At 39.5% G+C, this 15,412-nt stretch overlaps 2 protein-coding genes across 2 annotated transcripts in view; both read right to left on the reverse strand.

The window, feature by feature from the left end:
* LOC309700707 (zinc finger protein 513-like) overlaps nucleotides 1-11,550 on the reverse strand; it is a 14,849-nt gene extending 3,299 nt beyond the window's left edge. Inside the window, exons 1-6 of the mRNA XM_082524453.1 lie at nucleotides 11,408-11,550; nucleotides 10,872-11,107; nucleotides 7,325-7,447; nucleotides 5,990-6,124; nucleotides 4,729-5,235; nucleotides 472-665 (exon numbers count right to left, since the gene is read on the reverse strand). Coding sequence (XP_082380579.1) covers nucleotides 472-665; nucleotides 4,729-5,235; nucleotides 5,990-6,124; nucleotides 7,325-7,447; nucleotides 10,872-10,911 — 999 coding nt within the window. The 5' untranslated portion in view covers nucleotides 10,912-11,107; nucleotides 11,408-11,550. The remainder of the gene's footprint in view (nucleotides 1-471; nucleotides 666-4,728; nucleotides 5,236-5,989; nucleotides 6,125-7,324; nucleotides 7,448-10,871; nucleotides 11,108-11,407) is intronic.
* A 562-nt stretch (nucleotides 11,551-12,112) lies between these two features.
* On the reverse strand, nucleotides 12,113-15,412 carry LOC309701251 (uncharacterized protein; the record flags this gene model as incomplete). The annotated part of the gene is made up of 3 exons (XM_082525345.1): nucleotides 12,113-13,714; nucleotides 14,762-15,116; nucleotides 15,242-15,412. 3 exons carry the CDS (start codon nucleotides 15,410-15,412, stop codon nucleotides 13,428-13,430), a joined length of 813 nt encoding a protein of 270 aa, XP_082381471.1. The 3' UTR covers nucleotides 12,113-13,427.

Consider the following 15,412-nt stretch of genomic DNA (forward strand, 5'->3'; position numbering starts at 1 on the left):
AATTTGTGTAGAACAGCACTATATCAGTACCAGTCCATTAACAACTAAATCATTAAGATTTTTCCTGTCAGGAGGTTGGTTGATCCTGCTGGGACCATAGAGAACTTGTAGATAGAGCTGAAGACACAATACGGGGTGAAAATGGCATGTATTGGAAATCTGACAAAAAAAATTATGACAAAATTTATCAAAACCGATGAGAGAATACCGCCATCTGAATCTATGGCGGCCTGAACATGTGCACCACCTTAAGATTGCCACTGACTTTTTAGCTTGTGACAGCAGTATGAGGGAGGAAGTCACTCTGCTATCGTTAATGTAAACTGGGAAAATGTGGAAGTTTGTGGTGGGCGGAGCTTCTGTTTTTCTGTTTGTCGTGGAAACAAACTACACATTGTACAACCCCTCATTTCATCCTAAAGTTTACAGAGGATCTTTCAAAGAAAACCAGCTTTGTTTTGGTAAACAAACCTGTCCTCCATCGCCCTCCACCTCTCCCTCTGCCCTGTCGCCCTCTAGGTCAGACTCCTCCAGGGTGAGGCCGCACACCCGGCAGCAGAGCGGGAAGAGGAGGACTGGAAGGGGGCCGGAGGGGGAGCCGAGTCCTCCCAACGTCTGGAGGTAAGCAGAGTCCTGGGACACTCGTAGGGTCAGGTCTGACATGACTGCAGACACATAGGGAAGCATTCAAAAGGCAAAGTTGTTTGGATCATTATTAGCTGCAGTGTAAACACGTTCTTCTAGATGTTCCCCATCATGCAGTTCAGTTTTAGGTCACTGAGCACTAAGCCAGAGAGAATTTCTCTTCCTCATTTTGCTGACTTGCTTCCTCTTTTCTGCTCTGCTCACTGCTTCCAAGATGAGAAATCTCCCCCTCAGAAAAAGGTTTTTTTTAAAATTCGGAGTTGTCAAATCTCCAAAATGCAAACCTTCCACATGTCATCAAACCTCTGCTCTGGGTTTGTGATATTCCCAGGTTTTAAGTGTGCTTTCAATCTAGAAATTTCTACATAAAGAACAGCTTAAAAAGCCTGGTTAGTTTTTAAATCACAAAACTACAGGAATACCACAGGATATATGTGAGCATTTTGCTAAATGGGAAATGCAGGCGTCATGTGTGTGTTTGTGGGGCTTGACCCAAACAAGCAACAAAAGTGAGCGTATCTCACGGCTCCGTCACAAAGACACTAAATTGTAGTAAGAGACTTTAAAAACAGAATTACAAAGAGACTCGACGTCAGAGTGGTTTCCTTTATCAAAAAGAGATGCATGTGACTATAACCAACAGACAAACACACGAACATTTAATCAACTGATAATGAAAAACTGAATACCCAACATGTGGTCACACTGAAGCTGAAATCTATCGCTGCTGTTATAATGATGATTTCACAACGACACAATAACACATGCTTCGCTCTTAGATCTGCAGTGTTTCCCCTGCCTTTCCCTCGGAGGGCAGTCCCCAACCCGAGAGAGAGTGAGAGAGCGAGAGAGAGAGAGAGAGAGAGCAAAACAAAATACACACATCTCATACACATATATAAGTGTTATGTAGACATATTTGAAATTACATCTAAAGTTAAACACTAACTTTAAGTAGGGCTGCACGATTTTGCATAAAATGAGAATCACGATTTTTTTGCTTAGAATTGAGATCATGATTCTCTCACGATTTTCTTTTCCAGTATAAATATTTATTGCACTTATTAACTGCACATCAACTTCGTAACAGTTGAGACTGAACATAAAAACAATAAATAAACATAAAAACAATAAATAAACATAAAAACAACTAGGGCTGGGCCATATTATACCGTTCACGGTAATACCGGTATAATGGTAGGCAACGATAGGAAAATGAAATATCGCGATAGAATGGGAGTAAAACGCACATGCGCAGTGCCTTTGTTTTCATACGCACATGGCCGATTGTTGAGTGAAACAGATGAACCAGAATTGGTTTGTAAAAATGGTGCAACTTCAGTGATGTGGAACTGGTTTGGTGTTTGTCCGTCAGATACACAACAAAGCACATTTTTTTGCAGAACATGCAAGCAGCCGTTGTTATTGTCGTATTTGTCGGACTAAGATGCTCTTAAATCTGGGAGTAATCTGGGTCCTAAACTCCGTAAACTTCAGGTCAAACAACACTGCAGCATCACTTAGAGTTAAAAACTGTCTAAATTCTTTCATCTTTAATAGAACGATCAGCATTGCTGCTTTACCAGGTGTAACTATAAAGTTTAACTTCCAGGCATCCATGAAAACAAAAGTTATTACATTTAACGGAGTTAGAAGTTAGCAGGAAGCTAGCGGAAGTTAGCTCGCTAGTTTCGCTAGTTACCTAAGCATGATATAGCATGTTCTGACTGAGAGATTTCTGAAAAAAATCAAACGTACAGCTCTGCTATCACTTCCAACATAAATGAAGACAGGAAACTAAACAGCAGTGACGTTTGTAGGGTTACTGAAGTTGGGCTAGCTGATATATAATGATGTGCTACGTGATCGCTAGCGACACAGCTATGTTAGCATAACATAAACAGTGAAGCTGGAGGAAGAACACTAACACTTTTCCACTTATAAAAGTTAACGTGAAGGTTCTTCATGGTTAGAGACAAATGCAATCGCATGGCAGGATGCTGTAAACGGACCAAACTTCAGTCAGGAGAACAACTGAGATAATCCATCCACAATACGAGGTTAGTCATTAATATACTGCAACAACATGGGAATAGAGCAGCTGCCAGAGAATTCAACATTAATGAATCAATGGTACAGAAGTGGAGGAAGCAAGAAGAATGAGTTTAATAAAGTTTGATTTATCTGACTGCTTTGTTTCGCTTAATGTGCCTTATAATCCCGTGCACCTTATGGTCCGAAAAATGCGTACTGCACACTGCAGTTTAATGTTGCAAAGCACCTCTTTTTAACTTCAGTGGATATTATACATGGTTATGCTCAGGATGTGTCAGCCCATTTCTACTGGAAATGCCTTTTGGTTAAACTTTCAGCAAGGAATTTGCATTTGCACTGTTACATTTTTATAAAGCTTTAATGTACATAAAAACCAGCTTCTTGTTTAAGTGAAAATAAATGGAAGGTTGTCTTTTTGCGCTAGTAATGTTGTGGAGTTGTATTTTGTCTCGCATCAATTATATCGTCGGTTATATCGTTATCGCAAATTTTCAAATATATATCGTGATAAATATTTTTGGCCATATCGCCCTGCTCTAAAAACAACAAATGTCTCACGTTTTGTTGTTGCCGCAAAATGTTGTACTGCTTGAAATTCCGTCTCCACCGTTGCTCGACACTGCGTGTATAGAGCAGGTAGTGCAACAATAGAAAAATAGTTGCGGGACGGCACTGTGTAGGGTTTGTCTAGGGTGTTGATCATTTTCCTAAATCCCTCGTTTTGCACAGTGTTGATGGGAGCCATATCTTTGGTCAGGTGATAAGTAATAGCCTCCGTAATTTCCCTATACCCGTCTAACTCCTGCGGGAGTTCGACGTGTATAGGGAAGCGCTGTATAAGGTTCCCGTTATTGATGTTTGGGTGGTTGACCGGGACGGATTTTCTCCTGTCACTTTCTTGTCATCCCTGACGTGCTCTCCGTTGTTTTTTCCCTGCTAATTTTAGCAGCCAGCTTCTGTATCACGTGGTATAAGGCTCCGCCCTTGTCATTTGTTGAGCAGGAAGAGTGAGCGCTTGTTTTCATGCAGATTACGTCCCGGATCAAAATGCGGTACAATCATCATCGTCTTTTTTTTTTTTTTTTTTTTTAAATCGTTGTCATTTGGAAATGAGATTTCACATAAGTATGAATCGAGATCGCGATTTTTTAACGATTAATCGTGCAGCCCTAACTTTAAGGTTTACAATTTTATATCTTTTAATATATTCTAACAAGAATTCTTATCATTCATTAAAAATGGATATCATCACAGCTTTATCTCGTGGCTAAATCACCATGGTAACTGATGCTAAAAAAACATAACACGGTTGGGTGCCAGGTAATATTTTCAAAGTTTTCAAATTGGCAGGAAGAGCCACTTTTGCACCAGTTCATTCATTTGCAGCATGTTTTAAGTTGTTAAGAAACAAAGCATATAAAGCATGTATGTGTTATGAACTTTGCTCGTGGTGTACACCTTTGCCATAGACCAGATAATTTTGCATTACATCATGGCAAGAAAGAGGGTGTGCTTCCTTTATCACATGACTCTGTGTTATTCACCTAACCTGTCATGGTCCACAGAGCACACTGGAGCACTGGTGACACCAACTTTACCCAAACTGAAAACAAGTCATTACAAGAAAAATCCCGTAAACAGGTGTTAATCGGTCTAAAATCCCAGAGGAGAACTTTTCCAGGAAGCCTCCAAACCCACCAAAGAGGGAAACACTGAACAAAAAGACATCGCTGTGACTTCTCCTAAATGGCTGCTTTTTCACATTAGTGGCACACCCTGCTACGTAGACGATCTGAAAATGTTATTTATACTGATGATGATGAACTGAGTTTTCAGTCCAAAGGTGACATATATAAAAGTTAGTTGTCAGATTAGCAATCAGAAAGAGTTTCCTTCAAAGTGATTAAAAAAGAGAGAGAAGCTGCAGGCAGCCTGTGAAATTATTGATTAACAAACTTGTTTTAACACAAATTTATCAGCTTTTTAACTCTGAGACCGTAATTGATGTAAAGGTTTGTGTTTACTCACCTTCTTCAGCATCACTGTTTGCCTTTTTCCGTCTTCCCCGTCTTTTCTCCTTCTCCCTCCTCTGCGGTCTCTCCTGCGTGTGCATGCGCTGGTGTCTGCGCAGGTTGCCGAGGGAGCTGCAGGCGTAGCTGCACTGGTGGCACCTGTACGGTTTCTCCCCGGTGTGTGTGCGGGCGTGGCGCTGCAGGTTGACGAGCTGGGCTGAGGCGTAGGGGCAGACGGGGCAGCGGTACGGCTTCTGGCCGTCATGGGTCCGCATGTGGCGTTTGAGATGGTTGGAGTAGCGCGAGGTAAAGGTGCACAGCGAACAGGAGTACAGTTTAGGGGCGGGGTCCGCAACACCGCTGGCTTTGTCTACGTTTCTCCTCTTATTTTTGGAGCTGCCGCCGAGGGATCTATCGGACAGGTTGGAACCGTCCAACTGAGAGGAGTCGATGGAGGTGCCATGCTGGAGGCCCTCCTCACAGGAGAGACAATAAAGCTCTGCCCCTAGGTCGAGTCCTACACCTGGAATAAAATATATCACATTTTCTAATGTTAAAATAATTAAAACAATATTAATATTAAACAATATTATATTGATTCAGTACAAACAAAGTAAAAACAAACCTCTGCAGCCATTTGTACTGATCTAACCTAGGCATTTGACACAGTGGATGATAAATCTTAAAGCAAAGACTTGTCAGAGCAGGGCGGTTCAAATTGGGTACATACATACGCTACAATCATTATGTTGGTCGTATTATAGTGAAACTTTAATTTTGATCATAATCTACTCATCTGCACATAATCCAATAACCAGGCTCTCTACAATAACCTTTTAATACAGTACAGCACAACCTGATGATAAACTTTTCATGTATTCCTACAGTTCTGAGTTTGAGTTAGCATATTAATACATTCATGCAGAATTACACTTGATTACTCTTTCTTGTTTACACCTACCAATCAGTAACCAGTGAGAAAACTGAAACTGGTCTTTTATTTTACATTGAGTTGTGTCTGCTCTCTGAGGCAAGAAATAGACTTGCTGTTTCCACGTTAATGTCAGTGGTGGACTATGTAGATGTGACTCATATGCATGTGTGTTCATGTGCTTACATATGCTGGATTCTATCCATCATAGAGTTGTGAGATTTACTGGACACTGAACTCAAATCAAAGAAGTGAAAATATTCCAATATCACTCTGTGCCCAGGTCTTTTTTATTTTTAACTCCACATGTAAACAGCCTGGCATGTTATAGTCAGTCAGTAGTTACCAAGATCTAAGCCTGCCCCCAAAGGTGTGTCTCCCAGAAGCTGACCACATCCCTTACAGGAGAGGAACGCTGGGAAGGTGGAGTCTGTCGGTGCTGACGAGTCGTCCTCCACACTTAGAGAGAAGACAGTCATACCTGAAGAAGAACACAGGGTTAAACAGACAGTCGCTTCAACCTTTGAGGAGAAAAATTCAACTCTCATGGGGTTTGAGGAAATAACCGCTGCATTTAAAAACTTAATTTATTACAGGAATGATTTATATATTTATGCTGGCAGCTGAGGCACGCTGAACTCACTTCCCCTGAGTGAGGTGTTGCAACTCAGAAGGAAATCAGCAGCATCAGCGCTGGAGCAGAAATAGAAGTCAAAACAAGAAACAACATGACAACTTAAGTTAGTCAGTTGGAGAATCTACTTCTCCGAGCTCCTAACATAGCGATGAAATGTCTTTGCCCTCTATACATCAGCCTGTACCATAAGTGACATCACAAAAGCTGCATCAGCTTTCGACTTCTACTACTCCTACACCAGCACTGATGCTGAGATTACTTCTGAGTGGTGACACCGGTGGTTCAGGCAAAGAGGGAGTCCTTTACAACTCAGTTGCTAGTATGGACCTGTGAGGACTTCACAGTTGGTGCACGAACGCCACCTGCATGCTCAGTCGTTCATTGCTCTTTCACTACAGCATCATCTATGGAAGCCCAGACAAGTTAAAAAGTGAAAATACAGCATACTTTTCATTTTAGCTCAACATTTGTGACTCTTTAACTTGGCTTCAAATGTGAATTTTAAAATCTATAAGCTATTTTCAGCTTCTCCTTTACCACAAGGGGTCACCACAGTGGTTAGCGCCACACATTTCATTTGGCAGATTTTTGCACTCAACACATTTCACTTACCCAGTGATAAACTAATAATGCAGACTAATTACCCAATAATACATTCAGCTTACATTCTGTTTAACTTTCTGAATTTTTAATTAGCAAACATTTGACTTTTAACTTGCGCTACAGAAATGGGTTTGCATATTATTTCACTTTCAACAAACTCAGAGACAAACTTATGGTACAAAGTACCATAAACTCAAAATCTTAAATACGGAAAGCACATCAGTTTGAACTTGTAAGTCTTTTCGAGCCCGATCATCAAAGGGACCATACCTCGCCTGATTACCAGGAATTGGGAGAACAATGTTTAAATATTGTGTGAGCACAGGGTCAATGCTTCAGTCAAAACAGAGAGAAAAGCCTAATAAAAACATGTGGAATGTTTAAATATGTGGCTTGCTTTCAAACCCCGTGTATGTAAAAACCTGTGTGTGTGTTACTGACCAGACTCTCTATCCAGTCCCATGATCTCCGAGTCTCCAAACTCCAGCTCGCCGCTCAGCAGGAAGTCGCTGTCCAAAACGAGACAGCCCGGCTCACACACCACTGCCCCATCCTCAGAGTCCACTGAGTGCAAACAGACACACAAACATTTCTCATAATTTCCTGTATAAACACACCTGACCAAATGAAGACAAACGCCAAGCCCATCCTGAAACACAAAGTCAGCTTCTACCTGAGGGTGTTAAAAAGTCTGGGTTTCACTCAAAGGTTTCCCTTTGTGATACGAGCTGTAAAACTGTGAACATCTGACACAAACATCAACATCTCTTCTCTTTATGTAACAAATTTTCATTTCCTTTAAAAAAAAAAACAAACAAACAACAACAACCCCCCCCCCCCCCCCCCAAAAAAAAAAAAAAAAAACCCAGACACATTTATAGATTGCAGGGCTGTTGGTTGTTTTTTTAACAGTAATAAAAAAGAAGATGTTTAAAGACAAAAATCAGACTCATGTTTCACATACACATGTTTTTTTTGTTTTAAAATTTGGCTGCAGAGAACACATTTGATAAACGGGACAGAAGACAGCCGATAACAGAGTTTGTGCTCGAAAACACACAAAAAGAAGAAGAAGAAGAAGGATAACAGCAAAGGAGGTGGAGAGGAAACGAGAAGGAAATCGGTGAGCATGAGATAAGTGCTGAGGAGGAAGAGCTGTGGGGTGAGGAACGAGGCTGAGAGGGTCAGGAAGAGGAAGACGAGTCGAACACAGAACTGATGATACAGGACATTTTTATACTCTTAAACCTCTGAGCGGACATTTGTTGACCCAGCTTAGAGCAATTCTAACTTTTAATGTCACAAAGAAAATAAAAACTTACTGATAATTAAAAATATTTACACTAAATATTAAGGAAACTTAAAATTATTCTCTTTATTCCCATTTTCCTGAGCTTTAATTTGAAACCTACAAAACCTACTTTTTCAAACAGTTTGCATAACTATTAACAGTAGTTAGAGTAGAAAATTATTCTGCTGCGGTTTTTCTGACCTATTTGTCTTTTAGAGGTCAATGACAAACACTGGCTAATGTAATCTTTAATAATTAACTTTTTAATCATAACTAAAAAGTAATTAGAATTTAAGGTTCTGAGACATTTACTAAGACAAGATAAACTAATTCAGGAAAAATATGGGGTGCTTTTGCAGATTTATTTAGATTAATTTAGAGAATTAAGATGTTTTTCCTTCTCAAAATGGGCCTCTGGAGACCAATACACACATCCAATTAAGGCAAAAGTCTGAGTTTTCCTGTCATTTCAGGCTATTTTAAATGTGAGGATTAGGCCTAAGTAAACTAAGCCCTGCTTAAAAAAAAGAATAAGTGAAAAACATTTATATGAGACACTTGTTGATTTCTGTTTGGTTGAAACCTTTTTAGTAGGAACCAAAAATATAACAACAGAAGCAATTGTTAGCTGCAGACCAGCAGCCAGAGGACAGAAAGTAACAAACACCACAACTCATTAAAAATTTTCAAACTAATTCAAGCTGCACTGTGCTTGCTCCCTGCATCGACTAAAGAAAACAAAGATGCTGTATGACAAGTTTAAGGCTGCGCAGGTGAGTAGGAATTAAGAAGGTAAAAGGGTTTCAAAAGGGTTATAAGGACATTTCCAAGTTATACATTCTACAGAGACAGAGATTATCCACAAATGGAAGACATTCAAGACAGCTGCCAGTCTTCCCAGGAGTGGAAATCGCAGCAAATTCACCCCAGTGTCAGACTGTGCAAGGCCCAGAGAAAATACAAAAAACCCTAAGAGCTTCATTTCAGATTCTACAGGCCTCGGTTACCTTAGTTAAATGTCTATGACAGCACAATTAGAAAAAGACTAATTAACTGTGGCTTGTTTGCAAGAACTGGCAGGCACTGAAAGCCTCTTCTCTCATGACATGACAGCACAACTTAGATTTCCAAAGCTGCAAATCACAAGACTTCTGGAAGTCCTTTGCACAGCAAGATCAAAATCAAACTCAGCATATCAGCACAAAAATCTCATAACAGCTGTCAGCGTGGTGGTGGAAGGGTCATGATTTGGACTTATTATACAGACAGGACCTGGACATCTTGCAGTCATTGACTCAACCATGAACTCTTCTGTATACCAAAGTATTCTACAGTCAAACATGAGGCTGTCTGTGTGACAGCTAAAGATTATTTTACGTTATTGGTACAAACAGGGACATTCAACTGAACAATGATCCCAAGCCCTGCAACAAATCTTAAATGAATACCTGTATACCTCAATGAACTGGAGCAACGCTGTAAAGAAGAGTGTTACAGACGGATAAAATCATACAGAAAATGATTATTTGAAGTTGTAGTTGATAAAGCTGGTTCTGCAAGCTACTGCTAAGAGTCCTGTTTAAAGTCTTTTAGTTTTTCAACAAGTCTGCAGGCAGGTAATGTGAGTTAAGACCCAGCGTCTTACAAATCCCAGATATTTTAGGTTTTCCTTCATTAAAATGTTGGTTTCGGTTATAACAGCAAAAAATGTCATTCCTCCACTGTAGAACCAAAGCTGTTCGGTCAATCTTTGTTCAAATGAACTGCTAACGTGTTCAAACGTAGACCGACCTGAACTAAAACACACCAATCCTCCTTTTATCGTTCAGTTTTACAGAAGCTTTGGTTCAACTGTGCGATCATTCTTTCAGATAACACTGCTGTGATTGTGTCAGACGTCCAGAAGCTACTTGAGCTGCAGTTAGACTTTGAATACGAGTAATTTGAATACAAGGATGTACTGGCCTTTTTTCCCCTCTGAGCCCCTGCTCACATGCTCAAAAGTACACTCCCATCTAGTGCCTGTTTAAATATGTACATCATTAGAAATCTGAGATGGTCAACAGGTGACTTCAGGTCTCCTAAATCCAGTATTCTCTTTTTGTAAGCTGACTGATGCCCACGCAGTCAAGAAAATGTAAACGAAGGGAGGTGAGCGTTCTACAGGTGACGTGTGGGAGGAGAGTAAAACAAAAGAAACTGGAGACACAACTAGAACCTAAAAACGTCTTCTGGCCCCTGTTAATAATAAAGGTGAGGGTACACAGGAAACCAAGGGGAATGACAGAAATCATACAGGAAGCTGTGAAAGAAAGAGAGGAAGAACGAAGGGAGGGAGCAGGGGGAGGTTAGGTAGGGAGCCTGCGAAGAGGAAGTGGAGATAGGAAGCAGAGAGGAGGTGGAGAATCCAAGTGAGCCAGAACAGTCAGGATGAGATAACAGATAAACACATCTGCTTAAAGGACAACATGTCTTCAGCAGTCTTCCTCTCAGGGAGATAAAGAGGAAAGGACTTGATGACCAGTCAGGCAACTTTTAACATTACTGTATCCCTCAGAAATATGTCTAATTTTATAAAAATGCATTTAAAGTGGACCAATACCTAGCAAAGACTCATTGCCTTATTCTATGGCAGTGATTTAAGATTCATGCGGAGAGAAAGGCAGCAAAGAGCTGGAAGTAAACAGCTGGACTTACGTTTCACCGGCTGCGGGTTGGACTGTTTTCTCCGCGGCATCTTCGCCTCTCTTCAGCACGGATCCTGTGCGGTTTTCGCGGTGACACCTCCGACACTCTGCGGGCTCAAGTCCGTCTGTCCAGCAAGAGAGGCAGCCAGCTAGCTAACTGCATGTCATCATCATCATCACCTCCTTCCTCTTCCTCTTCCTCCAACGGACAGCAGTAGCGGCGGAGTCATCGCCACCATCTAACGCCTGAAGCGGAAGGCGTACACCGGCAACAGCACCAATTAAAAAGACCCACACCTTCCCTAAATTATTACATTACACTTTGCAGCTATATTCAGTTCACAATAAACTTTAAAAACACACCAATCCATTTAAATTCATCACCATGGCTAATTCTTTGTTATTGTTTCGCAGTAAGTAGCCGGAGCCATCTTGCTAGCCAGCGAGCCAACCGGCTAAAATCAACACTGTAATCTAACTCTCGCTTTTAGCTCACACTAAAAATAAAACTTAATGAAGTCGAAGACACTCCACCGAATAACTTACCTGTGATAATGTCCCTTAAAATACCGCGGGTGAAAATGCAGTTAAAACTATTCTCAAAACACTCTTTTTGTTGTTGCCAAACACACACAGCGCCACTACGCCGGGTCCGGGCTCTATGTGACGTCACCGAAAGACGCAGGGGATTGTGGGAATAGTAGTCCTTACTGTGTTTACCAACCTCAAATGACCTCTACATATTATCAATGGAAGTTTGTCTCTGCCACCATAAAAAAGTAAAATCTCTGTATTTCAACATACAAACCCTGAATTTAACTTAGGTGTGGTGGAAAAAATAATTCTTTACATATGTATATATCTATAGCTAAATAATAACAATAATGTTTTCTTTTGTTTGTTAGTGTTTTTTGTTTTTGTTTTTCAATGTGAGAAACAAGCTCCCTCAAATTTTAGGTAATCTTGCAATTTTTTCCTCACAAAAACAAAATATTGGACAACTCATGTATGTTTATATAATAACAAGAGCAATAATAACAACAATAATTATTATTATTATTATGCAAAGAATGCTGTATTGTATATAAATCTGTCTTCCTATAATGTTTAGAAGACAATAAAATCATTTGATTTCCTAGAGATGACTAACAAGTGTTTAATATTGTGGATTTGTAAAAAGAAATAAAGTTTAAAAAATGTGAAGTTGTGAAAAGGAACACAAAAGGCACAGAAATACCACAAAGATTCAGCAATAGGTTCACTTTATTGTCAAAATATTCAACAAAAACCTCAAAAACAGATAATCCTCTGTTGTTTGTACCACTGCAGACATATATGTTGTTTTATGTAAAGGTAGTTGATGCCAACACAAATTACAAAATGCAAGAACATATATTTTGCATGATGCTTTTTCTTGAATACATTAAATTAACGAATAGATATCATACAATTGTGATAAACATACCATGAAATTTACATTAAAACAGTTTGTCAATAAGAGAGGTTTTTTTTAAAGACCCTATGCATACAGTTCTAAGTGTCAGGTAGGTTTAACTAACGTAAAAAAAAATCATATCCCTTTATTCTCTCAGCTATTATTTTTCTGTATGTACAAGCTCTGAATGCTTTGACATTTCAACAGTAAAAATGTTTGTGTTGTTAAACTAGAAAAAATAATGAGGTGAATAAGATGTATTTTATAGGTTGCTGTTCTCTAGTCAGTCACTCAGGCAACATTTCTCAGGAGAGATCATGGCCTGAGTAAACATCATTGAGGGGTTACATGTCAGTCAAAGACTGGCTAAGAAAGAAATCATCTATATAGCTGTGTTGCACACATTTATCTTTATATCTTCAGCCTTTCTTTTTTAATACTCAAAATTCTGCCACCTATTCAGGATAACACTACACAATTGAAAAAGAAAAAGAGAAAAACATATTCCTTTAACTTGATAATTGTTCCTTGAAAAGAATCTAGAATCCTCTACAATGTTAAAATATTAAATGAATGAAACTTCAGGAGTTTGCATGACACACTGTATTTCTAAAAAACAAAACAAAACTGGGTGAATTCAATTCAGTGGGAAATTTCATTTGTTTTAAGTATGGGACCAACAAAGGATCAAAAGCAGTCTTTCATTTTTGGGATCCTTAACTGTCAAGTGGAGCAATGGCAGCAATTAGACAGAACTTCCCTTAAGGTTTTATTTGCTCAGATGCTAACTAAAGATCTGAGTTTTATTGAGCTGGGTTTCTGGGATAGGGTTAACGAAGTCAGGTTAGGGAATTGGGGAGGGGATGGACTGCCTATGAAGATGGAAAAAACAAAACAAAAACTGCCACCTCAGCATCCCAAACAAGCCACAGGTACAAATACAGTCATATAAAATCATGTACATATTTTAGAAAAGCTCTGCTCTGGGTCTTCTGGTTTTCTCAAAACATTACCAGTAGGGGTCATAATTTGCAAGAGCTGAATCAGAAAAAAACGACTTGGTTAATTTCAGCAAATCCTCTACATATATTATATATCAGTATGTTACTATATATTATGTTTAACGCTCATTCACGAGTTAAACATGGACTCAAACTCATCAATCCTCTGCCTGGTGTTTCCTCTGGGGATCTTTCTGTAGGACACTGTTTTGTACTTCGATGATTGTTGGCCATCTTTCTTCTTGTCATCTGCAGCATCAGCCTCACCATTCATCACAGGAGACCTTACGGTTTTCATTGGATGTTTTACTGTGCCAGAGGAGATTTTGCTCTCTTGTTCATCTTCCATCGAGGACTGAGCAGGAGCTTCCATCAGTGTCACTTTGTCCTCTGGTCTGCAAAGCGATGTCTGTAGGTCTGAAAATGCACATGTTTTTGAATAATTTAAATACTTCTAGGAAATGACTTAAAATTACTTTCTTTTGCTCCATGGAGGTTTTTGTCCACTAATATTTATCTTAGTTGAGTCAGTGTCATCTTTGTGGAATTTTAATGAATGAACTTTCTGGCTCAGATCTTCACTTTCAGTAACTGTGTTCCAGCCAATCATAGCTGCAGTTATATAATATCCAATGTAGATCTGAACATTTGAAAACAGTAACTTCACTTTGGAACGTTTACAGAACAAATATATCAATGTTTTTACACAGCAATCTGAATTTTGGGTCTATAAAACCGTTTTATTAATGACGTATGACAACACAAAAATAAACCTCACCCATATCTTCTTGTTTCTTATTTTAAATGAAAATTGACCTTATCTCACAGAAACAGTATGTATAAGCACTGCTGTATTAGCCTATTTGCAGACCTTGTCTTTGTTAGGAAGTCTTAATGCTGATCTAAAGACTATAACAATAAATTTTTCCTTCTACTCCGCCATATTTTGCAAGCACGTACTTAACTTTTTAGCCAATAAAAGCCAAAATATTCTTAAGAATGAGTTTATTGTTATTCTGTAGATTTCTTAGAAAAAGGTACCCAGCAACATACTGTAATTAGAAGGAATAAAATAAATAATAATATGACCAAAAATACTATGTCTATGTATAATAATACCATGTAAATGATTTTACTCAATAATGGTCTTTTCTACAGTCATTTTGAGCATATTTCGATGCTAAAATGTTTGTAGTTTTACATAAATAAAAAGTTCACTTCTTTCACTTCAGCTATTCTTCAGTCAAATTTTAACATGTTTCCTTGTAAATTTGATATACCGTGGATCTGCCTTTTTCTTGCTGTGTGGTACCCCATTTAAAAAAAACCCAAAACAGAAGTGCATCTAAAGCCAAGCTTATTCTACCTGATAAGTGTCTGATTTAATGTGTGCAGTTCCTACCTGTGACCACAGGTGTCACCAAACCAGCCAGGACTGAAATCTATAGGGAATTCTGTGGTTACCTGTGTGCAATACAGGTGGAGTATTTCCGGAGTTGTCTGCTTCTTCTACTCCAGCTCTTTCACCTGGATGCCGCTCTTGCTCCTGTAAACTGCGCTGCGACGTCTCTGTTTGTTCACTTAGATTCAGATGAGCGTCAGCACAGGGAACGTTTGTGTCTGTCACACTGTGTGCAGCAGCAGTTTGGTGTGAAGCGTCTGTGCTGCTCAGAAAAGCCTCCTTGTCACTGCTCGGCGATGTGGGATAAATGTCCCTGCTGTGGGTTTTGGCAGCGACAGCCCCTTTCTCTCCGTCTGTGAGGACTCTGGGAGCTTTGTTTTCTGTGCCGTGATGCAGAGTTTCAGCAGATGGTGGGTCCTGCAGAGGTGACAGAGGGACAGTTTTGGGGGATCAGACTGATCAGGCCTCTTTCCTGGCTCCTCAACCCATTCTTCTGTTTCTTCTTCTTTTACATAAACTTGTTCTTCCTTTTCTTTGTTTACCTCCTTTTCATTTTCAGCGTGATGCTCTCTCAGCTTCTCCACTTTGACTCCTTCTGCATTTCCTCCTGTTATCTGTCTGTCTTGCTCTATTCTCTTTTCATCTACATCTTCTTCTTCCATTCCTCTTCCTGCTCTTTCATCTCCACTTTCCTCTGTTACAGCTTGTTTCAT

The sequence above is a fragment of the Aulonocara stuartgranti genome (genome assembly GCF_965226115.1).
Source record: "Aulonocara stuartgranti genome assembly, chromosome: 23".
Classification (NCBI taxonomy): Eukaryota; Metazoa; Chordata; class Actinopteri; order Cichliformes; family Cichlidae; genus Aulonocara; species Aulonocara stuartgranti.